The 16,746-nt window shown below is 44.5% G+C and overlaps 1 protein-coding gene across 6 annotated transcripts in view; it reads left to right on the forward strand.

Moving 5' to 3' along the window:
- The first annotated feature begins 636 nt into the window (after positions 1–636).
- ATL2 (atlastin GTPase 2) overlaps positions 637–16,746 on the forward strand; it is a 37,874-nt gene continuing 21,764 nt past the window's right edge. For all 6 annotated transcript variants that reach the window (XR_011678700.1, XM_071423961.1, XM_071423974.1 and 3 more), the window contains exon 1: positions 637–776. Coding sequence is in view for 5 of the 6 variants with exons in the window: in XM_071423961.1 (XP_071280062.1) it covers positions 716–776 (61 nt within the window). In the remaining variant the exon portion in view is untranslated. The remainder of the gene's footprint in view (positions 777–16,746) is intronic.

Here is a 16,746-nt window from a genome sequence, read left to right on the forward strand (position 1 = left end):
AAAAGGATGAAGCAAGGTCAGTTCGGATGGAGAGGAGCAAGACTCTTGCAAACCCCAGACACAGCAGGAATGTTTGGTTCCTTGGAAATTTGTGTGGCTTGTTCTGATTTAGAGCTGTCCTGCGTGTTTCCAGCCCCAGTGCAGCAGCAGTGCTACGGTGAGGAGTGAGGAGCTGGAGTTAGGGCTGGAAATGCAGAGCGGTCCGGTCGCTCTCCTGGCTGTCCCCAGGGCCCAGCAGGGTGAGGGCGCAGGGGGACACCAGCACACGGGTGACGCTCCGGCTGTGAGCTCTACAGGAGCGAGCTGTGGCCGAGGGAGGGAGGGACCCCTGAAGGATGCGCTGCCTGAGGAGGTGTTTGTATGGCCTGGGGGCCTCCTCGCCCTGTGCCCCGCTGGAGCCCCACTGCTCCACCTCAGCGCACGCGGGTGCCGTGAGGGAGGCCCTCAGCCCGGGGGCTGGGCCGGGCAGCTGGGCCTGTGTGTACGTCTGTGTCTCTGTGTGTATGTGTCTGTCTATTTGTTTGTCTGTCTCGATCTCTCTGTCCGCTGCCCTCCCGCCGCCCGGCCCCTCAGCGTTTCCCCCTTCCCGCTGCAGCCCCCGCTCCGGTCCCGCCCCTCCCGGCGCGAGGCCCCGCCCCGCGCGCCGCCGGCGGGCGATAAAGGTCTCGCGGCGGAGCTCTGACGTCACGGGGAGTTAATTTTAAACCCGGACAAGATGGCGGCGAGGGACGCGGCGCGGCGCGCGGGCCCGGCCCGCCACCGGCCCGCCCCGGCAGGTAACGAGGCCCGGCGGCAGCGCCGGGGGCGGCGGCGGGGCTGCGCTCGCGAGGTCGGTCCGGAGCGCGGGGCTGGGCGGCCTGGCGGCTCCGCGCGGCGCCGCGGGAAAGGCCCCCGTGTCTCCCCCCTCCTCAAAATGGCGTGGGCGGCCGCCCGCCCCCGAGGGGCGGCGGGGAAATCGCGGCAGCGGCCCCCGCGCCCGGCCCGCGGTCGCTCCCCGGCGGGGTCACCGCGCTTTTCCCGCTCCGCTGCCGGGCCCTCCCCCGCTGCGGTCGGCGGCCCGTGCCGGAGCGGGGGCGGCCCGGGGGCCACTGTCGGTGACCTTATTCCCCGCTGCGGAGCGGCCGGGCCTCACCGTGGGTGCCTCAGCCCCGGGAGCAGCGGGGGCTGCGGCCCCGGGGCCGCGGGGCGCTGGCGTTGCACAGTGCCGGGAGCGGAGCCAGGCAGCCCGGAGGGCGCCGACTTTCCCGGGGCCGCGTCCGCTCGCGGAGGGAGCAGCCCCGGGCAGCTCGGGGAAGGAGGTGACCGATCCCTGTCGGCACGTCCCCCACATGGAGCTGCTGCGCTCCGCTGTCAGCGCTGCTCCCGCCTGTAATCTATCCCCCGGTGGGGATGGGACATGGCTTTGGCTGGGTGTTCAGCCTCGGGTGTGCTGGAGTCTGCGCAGTGTGCTTCTTAAAGTATGGTTATTTCTCAGGAACGGCTTAAAATCTCAGAGCTCGTAGCAGTCTCCCTGCCGTACGCTTGGCGAGGGGGCACCTGGGACTTGTGAGGCTTGTGCTGCCTCGAACGCTGAGTTTGGATCATGTGAGGTTTTTAGCACTGCACTGGAACACTGAACTATTTTAACATCTTTGTTGTGTAACTCTCACTTAATTTGGAAGCAGAAAGATTGGGCTGGGCACAATTAAACAAAACCTAGCAGATGCCATGTGCCACGATTGGTTTCAATTGCTTGATTTGCAAGCCAACTAGCGATAGGGAAATCTAGCTGCACTATAAACTGGGAGATACAGAATGACAACTCACCTGGCTTGATTTACAGGGAGGAAAAGGCAGTGGTTCTAAGCATCAGGAAAAGTTTGATTGTGTTTGGCAGCATTGCAATTTGAATAATTTAAAAGAGCCCAAGAGATTGAAGTTGAGGATGTGATACTGCTTTACTGCTCAAGGGCTGGTCTCTCTCTCTCCCAACACTGCTCAGTTTTCTTTGATTTCAGTTTTCTGTGTTTTTGCCACTGTGTCATTTAATTATCTCCAAGCGTTAGATTATTGCATAGTTTTCTCAAGGTCATAAAAGTTCCAGCACACCTGTAATAAATGGCCTTTAATTAGCTATGTCATCATCAGCAGTGGAAACATGCACATGTCACTCTTAGTTGCATCTGAACTTTAGTCATGGAACAGCTTAGGTGATAGGGTCTGTGTGGATGGTCTGTGCCTGCCTGCTGAAGGGATTTCTGCACAGTGAAATAAAGCAGAGGGATGGGTTGGAATAGTTACAAGAGCAGCAGTGGAACAGGAGAGGCCTTTAACTCCTCCTGTACCATTACTGAGTGTTGCTTAACAGCTGTTATGTCCTAGCTTACCCTGAAATCAATAATCCTGTTACAGCACCTCCTCAAATAATAGCACTAGCACTAGTTTTTTGTTTTTTCTGCTGGAATTATTTTGAAACCAGGGAGTGGAGTTGAGGAGGGCTGTATTCTCTCCTTTTCATGTTCGCTTGCCTGCAGCTCAAAACCTAGCAGAGAAATAGTCCCAGCGCAGAAGAGTTTTACTTGAATTGTTGTTCAAGTAAAAAGCATTGTTTTTAAACATGACAGTCTGTCCTGGTTTAGGAGGCTGGGCAGCTCTTGTTTGTGTTGGGTGCACAGGAATACTTGAGCCACGTCTTACAAGAGTCCTAATACTTCTTAAGTACCTTGTGTCAACTGCAGTCCCTGTGGTTTGCTTGAATATCAGTGATTAATATTTGCTTACTGGCTGTACTAATGAAGTAGCACTGACTGGAGTGAGGTCCTGTGATAGATGAGGAGTTGTTTTCTCTTCCTGCCCTAATAATGGAAGGTACACTGCCTCGTGCTGGCTAGCCTGGACAGGAGCAGCTCTGCTGGGGGAGAAGGGATTTTTCTCCAGTGTAATAGAGGAGCACTTCTCTCCTGGTGACTGCATCACATTGTCCCCAGCTTTGAGCTTCCCAACTTCCAAACCAGATGAAATAGGCAGATGGGAGTGCAGGTGTGAGTTCTGTGTCCTTGTTGGCTTGGTAGTGAACCTCAGTGGTGTTGGTCTCCAGCACCATCACAGGCTTCACTTCAGCACGGTAATAAAAGTACTTTTAACTTTGTGCCTGTTGTTAGCAGACTGTTGTACATCTTATCACAGTCCATGGGAGTTTCAAGGACATTCATAAAGAAAACTACCAAATTTCACTCAAATGTTACCTTACGTAAGTTAGGTTTGAATTTGCTTTTGTTCTTGTATTTTGACTATGAACAGACCCCATCCCTGGGATGATTTTTGATATTCAAGGCAGTCTTTGAATGGGAAGTTTTAAACTTTAAAATCAGGCTGAGTTGTTGCCTTGTCTTTTAATTTACTTAATTTCTTTTTCTACTGTTGCTGCATGCTGTGCCTACAGTGTGATCTGTGAGCTGCCTGCCTGAGTGCATTTTTTCAACTTCTTGCTGAAGGCTGCATTTACTTCATGAACTTACTATACTAGTTGTCAGTATTTTAGGTTTTATCTTTAACCTCAACTATCTAAAATGAACAAGGCATTAAAAAATTTTCTAAGTTTCTGCATAGGCAGATGTGCTGATTTTGCCATTAGTCAACAACTGAAAAAGTTCAGAAATACTTATGTATGGTGGTTCTTCAGACTTTACTCTTGCTGAAGTATGACTGGGTTTCTTTTTTTAAAACATTTTCAGCAACTTGATCTTCCTGAGATGTCCTGGAGGAAAGATAGAAGTAGCTTTCCTTGGTGTTGGAAGGTTGTTCTTGATGTGATACAAAGAATTGTTATCTCATCCTGTAGCTGATTTTAAGGTCATAGTGCTGCGTAGGGAGTTGATTTACGTGAATACATTTCTGGGGTTGGGATTTGTGTCTGAAAGACCAGAGCAAGCAGATGAGCAGGTTTTAAAAATATGTGAAAACATGGCTCACATTGATGTCTGCAGTTTCAGTTAACTGCAAAGAAATGACTGATAAGAAATGGGTGATGTCTTTGAGGATAAGAATTATAATCAAGGCATTTTTAGGAGCAAATTAATACATAATAGGAACTTGTGTTTTGAGAGCATTGGTAACTAACTTGCCTGACCTTTAGCTTCTGTTCGTTTCTGAAATAATATGTTCTGTATAGTGTTCATTGTCAGGAAAACAAGACTTTGTTTGCTTGCCAAGCTTTTTGAAACACTTTGAATATCAAACTTGGAAGGACTGTTGAAGTTCCTTCCTTCAACTCCCCAAGTTGGTGTTTAACTGGAGTTCTTGCTCTGCAGCAAAGCAAGGAGCTCACTGTCTCCCATTGTGTTTGGGAGGGAGCCCACATCCCTGTTCTAGGGCCATAATTATCTCTACAGGATGTGTAAGCCTGTGAACATCCTCCTAAAGTTATCTGTTCAGTTTGTCTGGAACCTGTCACTGAGAATTTTGGCTGCTCCACGGCAATGTTACTCCTTGAAGTAGCAAGACTGCTTTATATCTCAGTATGAGAATAGTAGATCTTTGAAGCTATATAAGTATCTTCTTCAATTAACTAAACAGGAAAAAAAGAGAAACTATGCTAATTATTTAACCATAATTTAATTATGGTTTGTAGCTGGCTTCTCTTTAAGGTTGGAAAAACTTACAGCAGAATGTTTGCCACCAAAGATGGCACTACTGAGCATCCAAGGCAGTCCAGAGGAACTTACATGAGTAAATGCAGGTAAGATGGATGGTGGGATTCCTGTTTGATGCCCACTTGATGAACTTACGAGGAGGACTAATAGGAAATCAAGTATAAGGTGAAAGAGAAGTCCATTTGGGCCTTTGCAGAAATGATTAATGAAAATACAGCTTATTTTAAGAGTGGCCCTGCTCTTGTCTATAATGGAGTAATAGGTGAAAGGACTGGTAAAAGTCTTTGTAAAAGACTGCCTAGTGTCTTTTGGGGAAGGATTTTTTGTTCATAGCTTGGTTACTTGGACTCTCTTTACCCTTTGTATGGGGAAAATACTGATATGCTTTACTAGGATGAGAGATGTCTCATGTAGTTTGTTGTTTTGGTTTTTTTTCTAAATGTATTTTCAGCTTTATTGTCAGTGCAGATGATGAGCAAATGATGATTGCATTTCCAGCCCTATATATTGGTGATTTTTGCATGGCAAGGTGGGATTTGCTACTGCAGGTCATAGCAGATTTCTTATAAAGGACTGGAATAGAAGCCAAAATGTTGAAGACTTGAACTTCTAAGATGTTGCACAGATTGCAGACATGGAATGTAGAATGCAATTCCCACTGAACTGATATTTGAGAGTAGAACCTAATTTGCTCTTACGCAGTTGTTGTTCCAGTGACATCAGAATCAGGTTCCAGTCTGTAGTTCATGTCAAATTATAATGCATTTATTTTCCCACTGTCACCTCAGAGATAAGCATGTTGAATTTACCAATTCTTATTGGTCTCAGTAAAATATTTGGAATGTCTTTCTGAGCAATGCATTGGGTAATACCTCCAGGATAACAAGGTGCCTTTTTTTTTTTTCACTTGGATTGAAAATTACAGAAACTTGTTGGAGAACATGTGTCAACTGCTTGTACTGATGTGTTGGGACTGCTTTCCCTGTGTTGTGCATACTTTGAAAAGTTGTTCTCACCTCTTATCTCCTCCAGCAGGGTGGTACTGCTGAGTGGAAGACTAAGTGCTGTTATTTTAGCTGTTTCTTTAAACCCAATCCTGTGATAATACTGCCTGCCAACTTGCTGTCTTGCTCCCCTCCTCAACCTCTTCTGCATGAAAGAAAGGATCTTCTGGCTTTTTCTTGTAGGTGTTCATTTGCCTTGGTCCGTGTGGTGGGATCTACTGGGGGAGCCGTAAACTTCTGGGAAATAAAAGGTTCAATCTGTCAATCCTTTGCCTAATATGGGAATCATCACAGCCCTGATTTCAGGGGAGGAACAGTCGCTTGAAGTATGTGAACTCCTAGGCATGGAGACAGAAGCTTGGCCTCCTTTAATGTATTGCTTAGACATAAAATAATAGTGAAAATAACTGCTGTAGAAAATGAGGTTAAGGCTCTTGATGTAATCAAATCACTTTCTTAAAGCAAGAAGTCATCTTGCTTTTAAGAGAATTAAGTTTCTTAAATACTTTGTAATCTTGAACTAAGGAACTATGTTTAAGATTTTAAACATTGCCTTGAAGCTGCCCTCAAAGCAGTTAACACTTATCTTTCAGGGAGCAAAGTCTTAAGCTTGTCATTAGGATAGGAAGGGAGAGCAGTTCAAAATTCTTAAAAGGAAATCTTTTGAACTGCTGGTATGTCAGGCTTGTTGCTAATAAATTGTTTGGAAAAGTGCAGTAAATAATGATTTTGAGGGTTAGGACGTAGAACTGGAGTATTTTCTAAAGCTAATAGTACTATGGAAATAGCTGCTGAAGATCTACACGTTATGTGTTGAGATTTAAAAGGCAAAAACCCTTTCAAAATAAAATACTTCTGGTACAAACATTCAGAAATGTGACTTCTGTTTTTAAACTTAATTTTTTTCAATGGAAAAATGAACACGCTGTGAACATTTGGATAGCAAATGTGGTTAAGTGCTTGTAAAACCTTCAGATGCTATGACAAATCTTGCTTGTTTGAGAAGACCCTTGAAATGCAATTTGGTGCTTTTGAAGAGGTTGGAAGTTGGCTTGTGAAAATACTGAATATTACAAATGTGAAAATACAAATACAAATGTGTACTTGCTCTAAATACTTTGATGGCAGACATATCACTGTGTCATTAATCAAATATCAAACTGAGTTGTTCTTTAGTCTAATCTTTTGTTGATTTATTACTTGTTGCATTAGGACTAGATTAAGCTTTAGTGAGCTTTGAAGAGGAGCACACTGCTATCTTTCTCTGTTTCAGTTCATCTTATAATCCTAGCCTTTTCTCCCCAGAGCTTACTCTGTGTATTGTAAGGAAAGATTTCATGGATCCACCAAATTAGGACATTAAGTATCATCTACAGAGACTACACTGTTGGTTGGAGGGTTGTGCTAAAATGTACACACTTTGTAGAGTTGTATTTGCCTCTTTCTTCTTCACCTAAGTGGAAGATGTATATTAAACCATTGTGGTCTCATCATAGGGTAGTCCTGCAGGAAAGCAGTTTGATTGTCCAGATGTATTTAGACAAGTTGAGACCTTGATGTGAAGAGAAGTAGTAAGCAGCCCCCTCTGTGTTTGTTCTTGTTGGGATGATAAGTGTGGCTTGCCTTACACCTGAGGTTGCTGACTTCTTTCACTTCTGTACCTCTAGGCTTGCCTGGCCAGCAGCCATCAATGTACACATGACAATGGCATTTCCCATCTCAGGAAAATGTGTTTAAAAATTAAAAATGCTCTTGTCGAGACTTGTTTTGTAGCAGTGGCTGATGTTTCTGTGGTGACAAGAGTTGTGAATGATGTTAAAAATTGTTAGGTGACTGGGTGAGCCTTGAGCCCTTTGAACATAGAAAGGTGCTTGTATGGAGCTGAGCTGCTGAAGTGTGTGTTATAATGTCCTTGGGACAACTTCACGAGTGATATTGAAATCAGTGTTTTTCTCATCTCCTCTGTAGTAGGCCCAGCTCTCAGCAGGTGCAGTGCATTCCCTAGGTGTGTTCAAGAGAATATTCCTCCTGTGCAGGAAGGACTGTGCCAAGCTCGAGGTCTTCCTAGCAGCCACATGTCCTGGCCTGTAACACTGACAAACTGAAACCTGTGGCAGCCTCTATTTGTAAGGGAAGGAAACCTTGTTCTTAAGTGAAGGTTAACAAATGTGTTGGCTACCCCAGCCTAAATCTGGACTTTATTCAGATAGAGACAAGTCTTTGGCAACACACAGTCAGATCCAGTTACAGCCCAGTTGTCTACCCATCTTTGCAGTGTTATCACATATCACCAAGTCAGTTCTTACATGAATATGCTTCTTAACTGTACTTGTGAGTTTTGGGAGTCTGGAGAAATTTTCCAGCTGAACTGGGTTGTAGTTAGAGAGCTGAACTTTTCTTTTGGCACCGGTGCCCAGTGAAGCAGTCTGTGCCTCCCCCTCAGCGGTGCTGTGTGGCTGTTTCAGAGGCTGTGGGGTGCAGAGCACATCTCTTGGTGTCCAGGATAAGCTGGTGCTGGACTTGGGACAGCAGTGCCAGCACAGAGGGCAGCAGCCCTTGGCTGTTCAACAGTGCAGCTGAACTGTGCCCTGCAGAGGAGACTGTGTGCCTCTGCTGTTTGTTTGTCTTCAGTTCTAGTGCTGGTTGGATTTCTGTTTGAGGTGATACAGTCTGTAGGAAACTGCTTGTATTGGGTTGCTTTTTCTGCTGGTTTGGCTTCGGTAGCTGACTCGACTCTAAGCAGCGGTGGATGTGTGGCAGAATTAGCAGGAAAGACAGTGTGGTGCTGCATGGTGCTGGAAATGGGAAAGAGTGGGAGAGCCCCTGTGAGTGGGTGGTTAAGACTCAGCTGTGCTATTGAAACAGGCTTGAAGAGGCAGCGGGGAGAGGGGAGGAGGCAGCTACTGGCACTGTCCTGTTGGCAGAATTAATGTACCTTGAGCTGTTGCCTTAACAAGGGATTTGTGTGTAGCAGCAGCAGCAATGATGCCTGGCAGAGACTCAGGAGTTGTGGCAGTATGTGTGGGGCTTTGAAGTGTATGGACTCAGGTACTGTATCAGTTATTATGGGTTAATTGCAGGAAAGGCATATGGCAAGCCAAGGCCTGTTTCTCAACATGCTTAGTAGCAGGGACCCTGATAAAAACTATTTTTGTTATAGCTGTGTGAGAAAAATCTCTTCCTGTGGAGATAAAGTGAAGACATACAAAATGTGATTTAAATTTTTTTTTTGTTTCAATTCTGTTTAACTGTGCCTTGTGTGGAACATTTTTCCTGTTTTGATTCCCATTGTTGATCTGGGTGTTGTGTTGACATGTGTTTCTCCTGGTATGCTTCCCTTTCGTCTGATGGGTGTCAGTGGCCCTACCAAGTTAAGAACAGTTAAGAAGGGAGAAGAAGCTGAAATACTTCATGGAGTTGTCTGCAGCTAGTTACTGTATCAGTTTTGCAAACTGTGTGATCTAGAGAAGACAGTTTTTTAAAGAAACCTACGCTCTCTGTACAGTCCTTTGTTCTTTGAAATGAAATGTAGGATTCTGGGGTTCAGTGCTAGAAGAACTGACTGGAAGGCTCTCTTAGCTGCAGGAACTGAGAGATGGGAAGCTGAGTGTGAACTGAGGTTGGGCTGAAAGAGCACCTTTAGTTGGAAGCTGCATTGAATTGTTAAGGTTAGAAAATATCTGTAAGATCAGAGTCCAGCTGTTATCCTGGTGCTGCTGTGTTCACCACTAACAGCATGTCCCCAAATGCCACATCCACTTGTTCTTTGAACTCTTCCAGGTATGGTGATTCCACCACTTTCTGGGCCAGCCTGTTCCAGTGCCTGACTGGAACATCCTTCCCATGAAGAAATGTTTCCCAATATCCAACCTAAACCTTCTTTGGCACCATTTGAGGCCATTTCTTCTCATCTTGTCACTTGTTACCTGGGAGAAGAGACCACCCCCCACCTCACTACAGCCTCCTTTAAGGGAATTGTAAAGATTGCTGAGGTCACTCCAAGCCTCCTTTTCTCCAGGCTAAACTCCCTCAGCTGCTCCTTATCAGAGTTGTGCTCTGACCCTCCCCCAGCACCTCAGGGTCTTTCTTGCAGTGAGGAGCTCAAAGCTGAACCCAGTACTTGAGGTGTGGCCTCACCAGTTCTGAGTACAGGACATTGATCACCACCCTCATCCTGCTGGCCACACTGCTGCTGCCATTCAGCTTGCTAAAAGCAAAAATGAAAGGTTTGAGCCTCTTTGGCTTACTGTGTTTCCCTACACTGGCGTTTGTGAGTGACAACTTGTTTATGCTGGAAATGAGTAGGACACCTGACCCTCTGGCATACCTTGAGTACAGCGAAAGGAAGCACTCGCTGCTTTCTGCTGAGCTCCTCTGGGGCTGTGGCGCAGATGCACCTCGGTCACTAAACCACCTCTGACTGGCAACTGAGAGACCAAACATGGGGTAATTGCAGTTGGTGTCTCTCACTTCATTATTCTCTCCCTGTTCTAGCTCAAAATACCAATTTAGGTTAGCTGCTCGTTGTTTAAATTACTGGCTGCTGACATGAGGGTACATACAAGGTACATAGAACACAGTTATGGCCTAAACCAATTAGAAAATACTGACTCCTTGAGTGAGCAACAACCTTGAATAAAATCACTCTGAAATACAAGCAGAAGTCTGCCTGGTTTAAATGTGTGTGGCCTGCAAGGATCCAGTTAGCTTTCAGTGTTCATGAGGAGCTGTCACTTGCCATTTCCAGAGTTCATGGTGAACTAGGGCACTGTCAGATCTGGAGTACTCTCATTTTCATCCTCAAGAACCTGCCTGATGGGTAAGAAAGGGGAGAAAAAGTGAGCAAGAGGCCTTTTAATGCTTTAATCTGCCCTTAGTGTTTTAGTACAGCTTTCTTTGAGGGGGCTGGAAAAGTACTGGTGAATCTTACTGTGGGTAGAGATCCTGTTCGGTCCTTCAGTGAGTGTGCTATTAATAGCTGTGATTTTTGGGCAGAGGGGAAGAAGGATGAGAAGCATGCTTTGCCACTGTCCTTACCCTGCATGATTTTTCTTGTAGCTATGGTGAAACATCTTTCTTACCAAGTTCATGATATGCTTTCTAAAAAGCAGTCATTTTATATATTTTTTTAAACTTACTGGATTTGTACTGCTTCTGTCTAAGCCTCTGCTTATTGGCATTCTCTTACTTGTATTGGTTGAGAAGAGCTGAATTTGAGGGTTGACTTTGCTAGACACTTTCGTTACATGAAGTTTCCTTCTTGCTTTTTTGTCCCCCTAAAGGGAGAACACAAAATGCCAGCTTATCAGTACTTTGTGTAGGGGAGAGCTGTCTGCTCCTGCATGCCGACCATTGAGCAGAGGAGCAATTTAAGGCACTTAGGAGTAGACAAGCCTATTGTTTGATTAGTTGTGGTGCTTCAGAGGTATCTAGGTCATCAGAATATCATCTTTTTCCTCTTTCCTGACAGAATTGTAGCTTCAGGTGCTTTTCGCTTCAGCTCACAGTTATGTAACAGTTCTAGATCTGTCCCTTTAACATCCCATTGCCCTGAAGGAACACAGGGAGTTAAATGTGTCTTTCTCCCTGTACCCTGCCCCTACTCCTCTATTGGTCTTATTGGGTGTCCAAACAAGTCTTTGGAACTTAGCTCACTAGTCCTATTTATAGCTGAAATATTCGAAACATTTAATTATTTCTGGCCTTAAAACGAGCTACTTGGCACTATTTACTAGTCAGCAATAGGAAAGCAGTGATGCATTAAGGTCTGTGACAGCCCCATAGTTTCGTGTGAGTTTATTGCATGGAGTAGCACTGCTGGAAAAAGGGGAGGACAATTTTGTGGCTTAAATCTAGAGTTTTGTTTTGGTTTTTTTTTCCCCAGAAGATGTGTCCAAATAAGGTTTGAAGGTTAACATATTTTCTTTCTGTGCTCTGGAACTCACTTCACACATGCCTACACTTTCCTTCGTTCACTACATCAAAACAAGAAATGTTTAAGCACTTTGTCTCCCTTCTCTCCAAGGAAAATTTCCTACGTGGAGCACTGAGAGAATGTCTTACTTTGAAATACAGTGCAGCAGTTTCCTCATGATAAATTATTTTAAGCTTTTGATTCAAGCCATGAACTCCCTCAGCATGTGGAGGTTGAACAAAATTTCAAGCAGGACAGCTTGAGCTTAGTGTAGCTCACTTCAGTTTTGCTTTTCACCGTTCAGGTGATGGTGGGGGAGCCTGTCAAGCATCTGTATTGAAATGTGAGCAGGAGATTTGAACTGCTGTTGTATTGAGGCAAATGTGTGGTGCTGTAGAGCACCAGGAAAAAGAGTTCAGAGATGCTCAAAGCTGAAGGGTCTAGGGGTGCTGGAAGTCTTGATTTGAAGTTGACTTCTAGCAAAGTGCAGGTTTCTGTGCAAGCAAGAAAGACTACCAGCTAGAAGATTTATGGCTTTATACTCTTTAAATTCCTTGTGATAGAGCAAATGGAAGTACTGATGAGGGACAGCTACACTGATGAAAGTGGCTTAAAACTAAAAAGCAGATGGGGTTTAAAATATTTTAATCTTCTGCTGCATTTGTGGGCAATTGTGTTCAACTCACTGTCCACAGAAGCAATTACTAATTGTGATTCAGTGCTTGTTGATCAAAAACCTTTACTGTATCTAAAACCAAATGAGTTTAGCAATTAGTATGTGCTTTTTTTCTTTTTTTTCTTTTTTAAATGAAAGGATGTGGATAATATGTTCAAAGAGTTCAAGCTGTATTTAGGTTGAAACTTAAAGGTAACTGTTTGTATTTTCTGTCAACTAAAGTGCTTAAAGGGAAGAACTTGCATTTAAAGCAGGCTGTCTCTTATTTTCATAGCGTGCAGGTGTCTGAGTGTTTTCACGCTCATGTTCTTACACTGCAGGACAAGTAGGTCAGCTGCTGGCTGTGTACTTAGGGGAAGCAGGAATTGGCTTTTCATTTTACCTCGTGGTTTAAGAAATGGGTTATTTAGTGGGGTTTGTTCAGTTGAAATACTGTCTGCATTAACAAGAAGCTACTGTTCTCAAAATCTGGCTTAGTATTTCAACAAATGGTGCTTGTTCTGGGTACTTAGCTGGTGAGAATAAATAGCAGTCCTGCTGTAGTTGTTACTGAGTGAAATGAGGAGTTTATAGGGAAACTGAGTGGTAGTATCTTCCCTTGGCTATATTTGCTCCCATTCAAATCTGTCTGCTTCTGTGTCTTGCTGCACAGTGTTGCTTCTCTTGTGTTTCCCAGCCTGTTTGACCTGGGTTAGGAAGTGATCGTGTCAGTCAGAGCCATGCATTAGCCCACAGGTTCTAATGGAATAATTCAGGTTGGAAGAAGCCAGAATGACATAGGGACTGATAGGTGAACAGCCACAGTAATAGGTGTGAATGGATGGCAGAGCTCAAGGGCAAGTCCAGTTGATGATCTTTTTGCATCAGCTCCAGACAGAGCAGCAGATCTGACCTTAGTCTGCAGTCTGCTAGTTCAGTACTACAGAAACTTCAAAGGTCAGGTTAACATCCTGAAAAAAGAAAAATATAGCTGTGACTTCCTGGGCCTGCACCACTGTGCTACAAGTTCTAGTGCCATATGGTTTGACAGATGAGGACTCTTATGTATGTAAAAGCCTGAGGTTCAGATCTTCTGTGCACATGGGAGTTTCCAACAGCATATGATCAACCCCATGAGTGAATGAATCGATCAGTCTTTAATCCTGTGGTGGGAGGCAGCATTGCCTCTCTGTTGTGTGTGCAGAACATGGAACATTCCTCTAAAACAACCACTCCCTGTGTGAATGTACTGGGCTGCTAACTCCATTACTGGGGTGAAACTGGGCTTAGCAAAGTGTTAAAATGTACTATAAAAAACAAGCAAAACCCCCAAACCAACAAAAGTCTGTTGTTTTGGTTGCCTCTGTAGCAGTACTGAAATGTATTGTTATAGAGACCTATAAAGGGATGCTGCCTTGAACTTTTCAAGTTCCAAAGTACAGTCCAGCAGGCTAGAAAGTAGAAGTAGTGTAGTAGTAGAAGTTAGTGTAGAAGTGGCCATTCTGTGAATGCCACCTCTTCTAAAGGTAGTAATCATGTCTTTTATACTTGATTTGCTGGGACTGGACTATTGCAAGAACCTAGAGCATTCTGTGGGATTAGAATAAATCAGATTAAATTCTGAGTTTTAAGTAGTACACTGTGACTGTGCTGGGGCAGGTGAGGAATGGGGGACAGCCAAGGGATGGGGCTTTGAGTTGTGAATTACATAAACTTCTGGCCTGAGCTGACCGGACAGTGTTGCCAGCATGTTTATTATTATTCTACTTTGAGAATTTCCACAGTGCTCTTGCAGAAAACCGGACTTTGAAGGGGGGTGTTTCTTGTCCTGACCTTTGTTTCCAGAGGCTGTACTGAAAGTAATTCTTGGAAGTGTAATGTGACCTTTCTGGCCATGATACTGAAGCCTTCTAGAAAGGCTCCCTGAGTGCTGCCTGAGACAGCAACTAGCCAGAGTGACAGGGTGAGCAGCCACAAGTCAGGATAAAGGATCAAAAAAGGGTGTGACATCTGCCTAGGACACCTGACAGGGTTGCATATGCTGATTATGCTGCTGGGACAAGCAGTGGCACTTGTTCTGTAGTTAACATGTTTGACCTGTGCAATGTGTGTCCTGTTAATTGCCAACTAGTTCAAAATCCTGAAAGGAGGGGTGTTCTCTGCCACTCAAGCACGAAGTTATCAAACCAGCTCTTCTGGATGGATCAAGTTGCTTTCACAGCTGTCAGCACTGTAGGTCTCCACCCTCTAAAGTGGTTGACTGATGGCCATGATGGTCTTTTCTGTAGGTAGGTTGGGAACTTGTAGATATATTAAGCTGGTTAGTCAAAGGGGAAAAAAAAAGCCAACAATCCAACTTGACCCAAACCAACCTAACAAACCCAAGTTGGTGCTCTGGACTTGACTCCCAATTTCTGCTGATAAGTGAAATCTAATAGGAGTTGAGTCTAGGATGAATCTTCTTTCCTGTTCCGTCTGAGCTAATGAGCTTCAGTGGTGCAGAATGCTGTTAACAAGATGGGAGCTTTTAATGGGCATATTTTGTGTAAGCTCTTGATAGTACTATCTCCTTGTGATAGGGAGAATTTGCTTGTTTATAAATAACTATTGATAAAGGTCCATTCCACTTGTTTGTTCTGAAATCTCCTTGGCCTGAAGAGGTTTTGTGCGGCTGTGCTCTGCGCTGGCACAAGGATGCTGCTACAGCTTGAGGTCTTTGGGTCTGACAAGTTTTGATGATTTCCAGGTAGGACAGGATGGTTAATGTCAGGCTCCAAGTGAATGAAGAGAAGCTGCAGGTGTGGCTTCAAACCATTTTTCAGTCTGCCCCAGTTTACAGATCCAATCCCTTACTGCAGCTGTGTATTTAAGTGAAGTGTGTATTTAAATAAAAGAATAGGAGGCTGTTCCAAGTAACCAAGTCGCACTACCAGGAACATACCTTGAAGCAGAGGCTGTGAAACATTGTGTGAATGTGTTTGCTAAAACACAGGCACCTCTTCTTGGAACTATCTGACTTCAATACTTTTATCAATAGAATATTCCCTTTATGTTTGTAGGCTGTGATGCTGGAAGCTTTCTTTCTGATTGTCAAAATCTTTGTTCCTCCATTCCTAGGCTATCCTCTCAAGTTCTCTGGCCTCCAAAGGATCCTATCCTTTGCCTATATGAGGCAACGCCTGTATAGAAACTCTTTCAAAAAAGAGGATAGGGTTTGTTTAATATCTGGGAATACAAAACCTTGAGGCCAAAAGAGAGAGACTTTCCTCTGAAGTGCTGACCAGTCAGTGTCAGTGTAGTTTGTATAGTTTGGTGTCCTGTTGATGGATTTTCTTTTAAAAGAAGTTACTTCTTCCAATTGTCAGGCCTGCTAGTATAATCAATTTTTTGGCCTGCTGTATTAATCACTTTGAGCTAGGGTGATGCTGGGGACTGTTTTGCGCACCCACTTGGATAATGTTGCAGTTTAGTTCTAGCTGCTTAGGATTTAGGCACTCAAGTGTACTTCCTGTTCAAACCAAGCACCATGCAAGCTTAGTATGTTCAAACCAATTTTTTTCAAGATTTAATACCGTTGGGCTTTGGGACAGAACAAGATTGGATGTTTGGAAGTGGAAACATTCTCTGTCATTTTGCAATTAAATGAGGTGTTGTCAGAGCTAGGTAAGGAGAAAATTGCTGGAGAAACTTCAGGGTCACTGTGTTAGCAGTTTTTCAGATTTATGGTGATAACTGCAGTGTCTCATTACATCCACAAAACTGGAGCCCTGCTCATAAGTCTTTTGCTGAGAATGGTATCTCACATGCAAAGTCTGACAGGAACGACTTGGCAGGTCCTGTGAGCATTGGCAGGTTCTCTGCCATGAATGAATGAGGCTGTGTGTTCCATGGTGCCTCAGGGATGCATCCTGCAGGAGAACACTCTTGTGTCCTTGTGGGCTGCTGCCACAGGAAACCTCTCTGTGAGCAACACATCAAGGGATTGGGGGTGGCTGCTGCTGCCTTGGCTGGGAAATGGAAACATGACTAGAAGGACAGTGTACCGAAAATCATATGTGATAATCCCAGATAAGTAACTGGTAGGAAGGTGCCTTGGTCAGGTTTTTGCACATGGGCTTCCAATAGAACATGGCAGAATTTAAATTGGGAGTGGGAGGCAATTCAGTAAGCACAAAGAAGCTTTCCAGATGCTTGTCAGGAATGGTAGAGTTGATTTGTGCTGTGGGACAAACTTCAGTGTTGTGGTGCCTGAACAAGAGAGGAGATTTCACCTTGGATAGGGTAGTTTGGTTTTCTTTTAGGCCTCCAATCCAATTAACTCCTGAATTCTAGAAGTCAGGAATATAGGATATTTGCACTGATATAGTGTGTGTCTGAAGGGCTATGTTACCTTACATTCATTAGCTTTAATCTGAGTTATACTTTTTTCAGCTACTGTTTTATCCTGAAAGGGTATTAATTGTTAAATTGTGTATAAAGTAGTCTCTTAACTGTTTTTAAAGACTTGATACTTCCTGTTGCTAAATCTTGTTTAATAGTGCA

Source organism: Agelaius tricolor, unplaced genomic scaffold, assembly GCF_023055355.1.
Source record: "Agelaius tricolor isolate 1412-34295 unplaced genomic scaffold, bAgeTri1.0.p SCAF_1, whole genome shotgun sequence".
Classification (NCBI taxonomy): Eukaryota; Metazoa; Chordata; class Aves; order Passeriformes; family Icteridae; genus Agelaius; species Agelaius tricolor.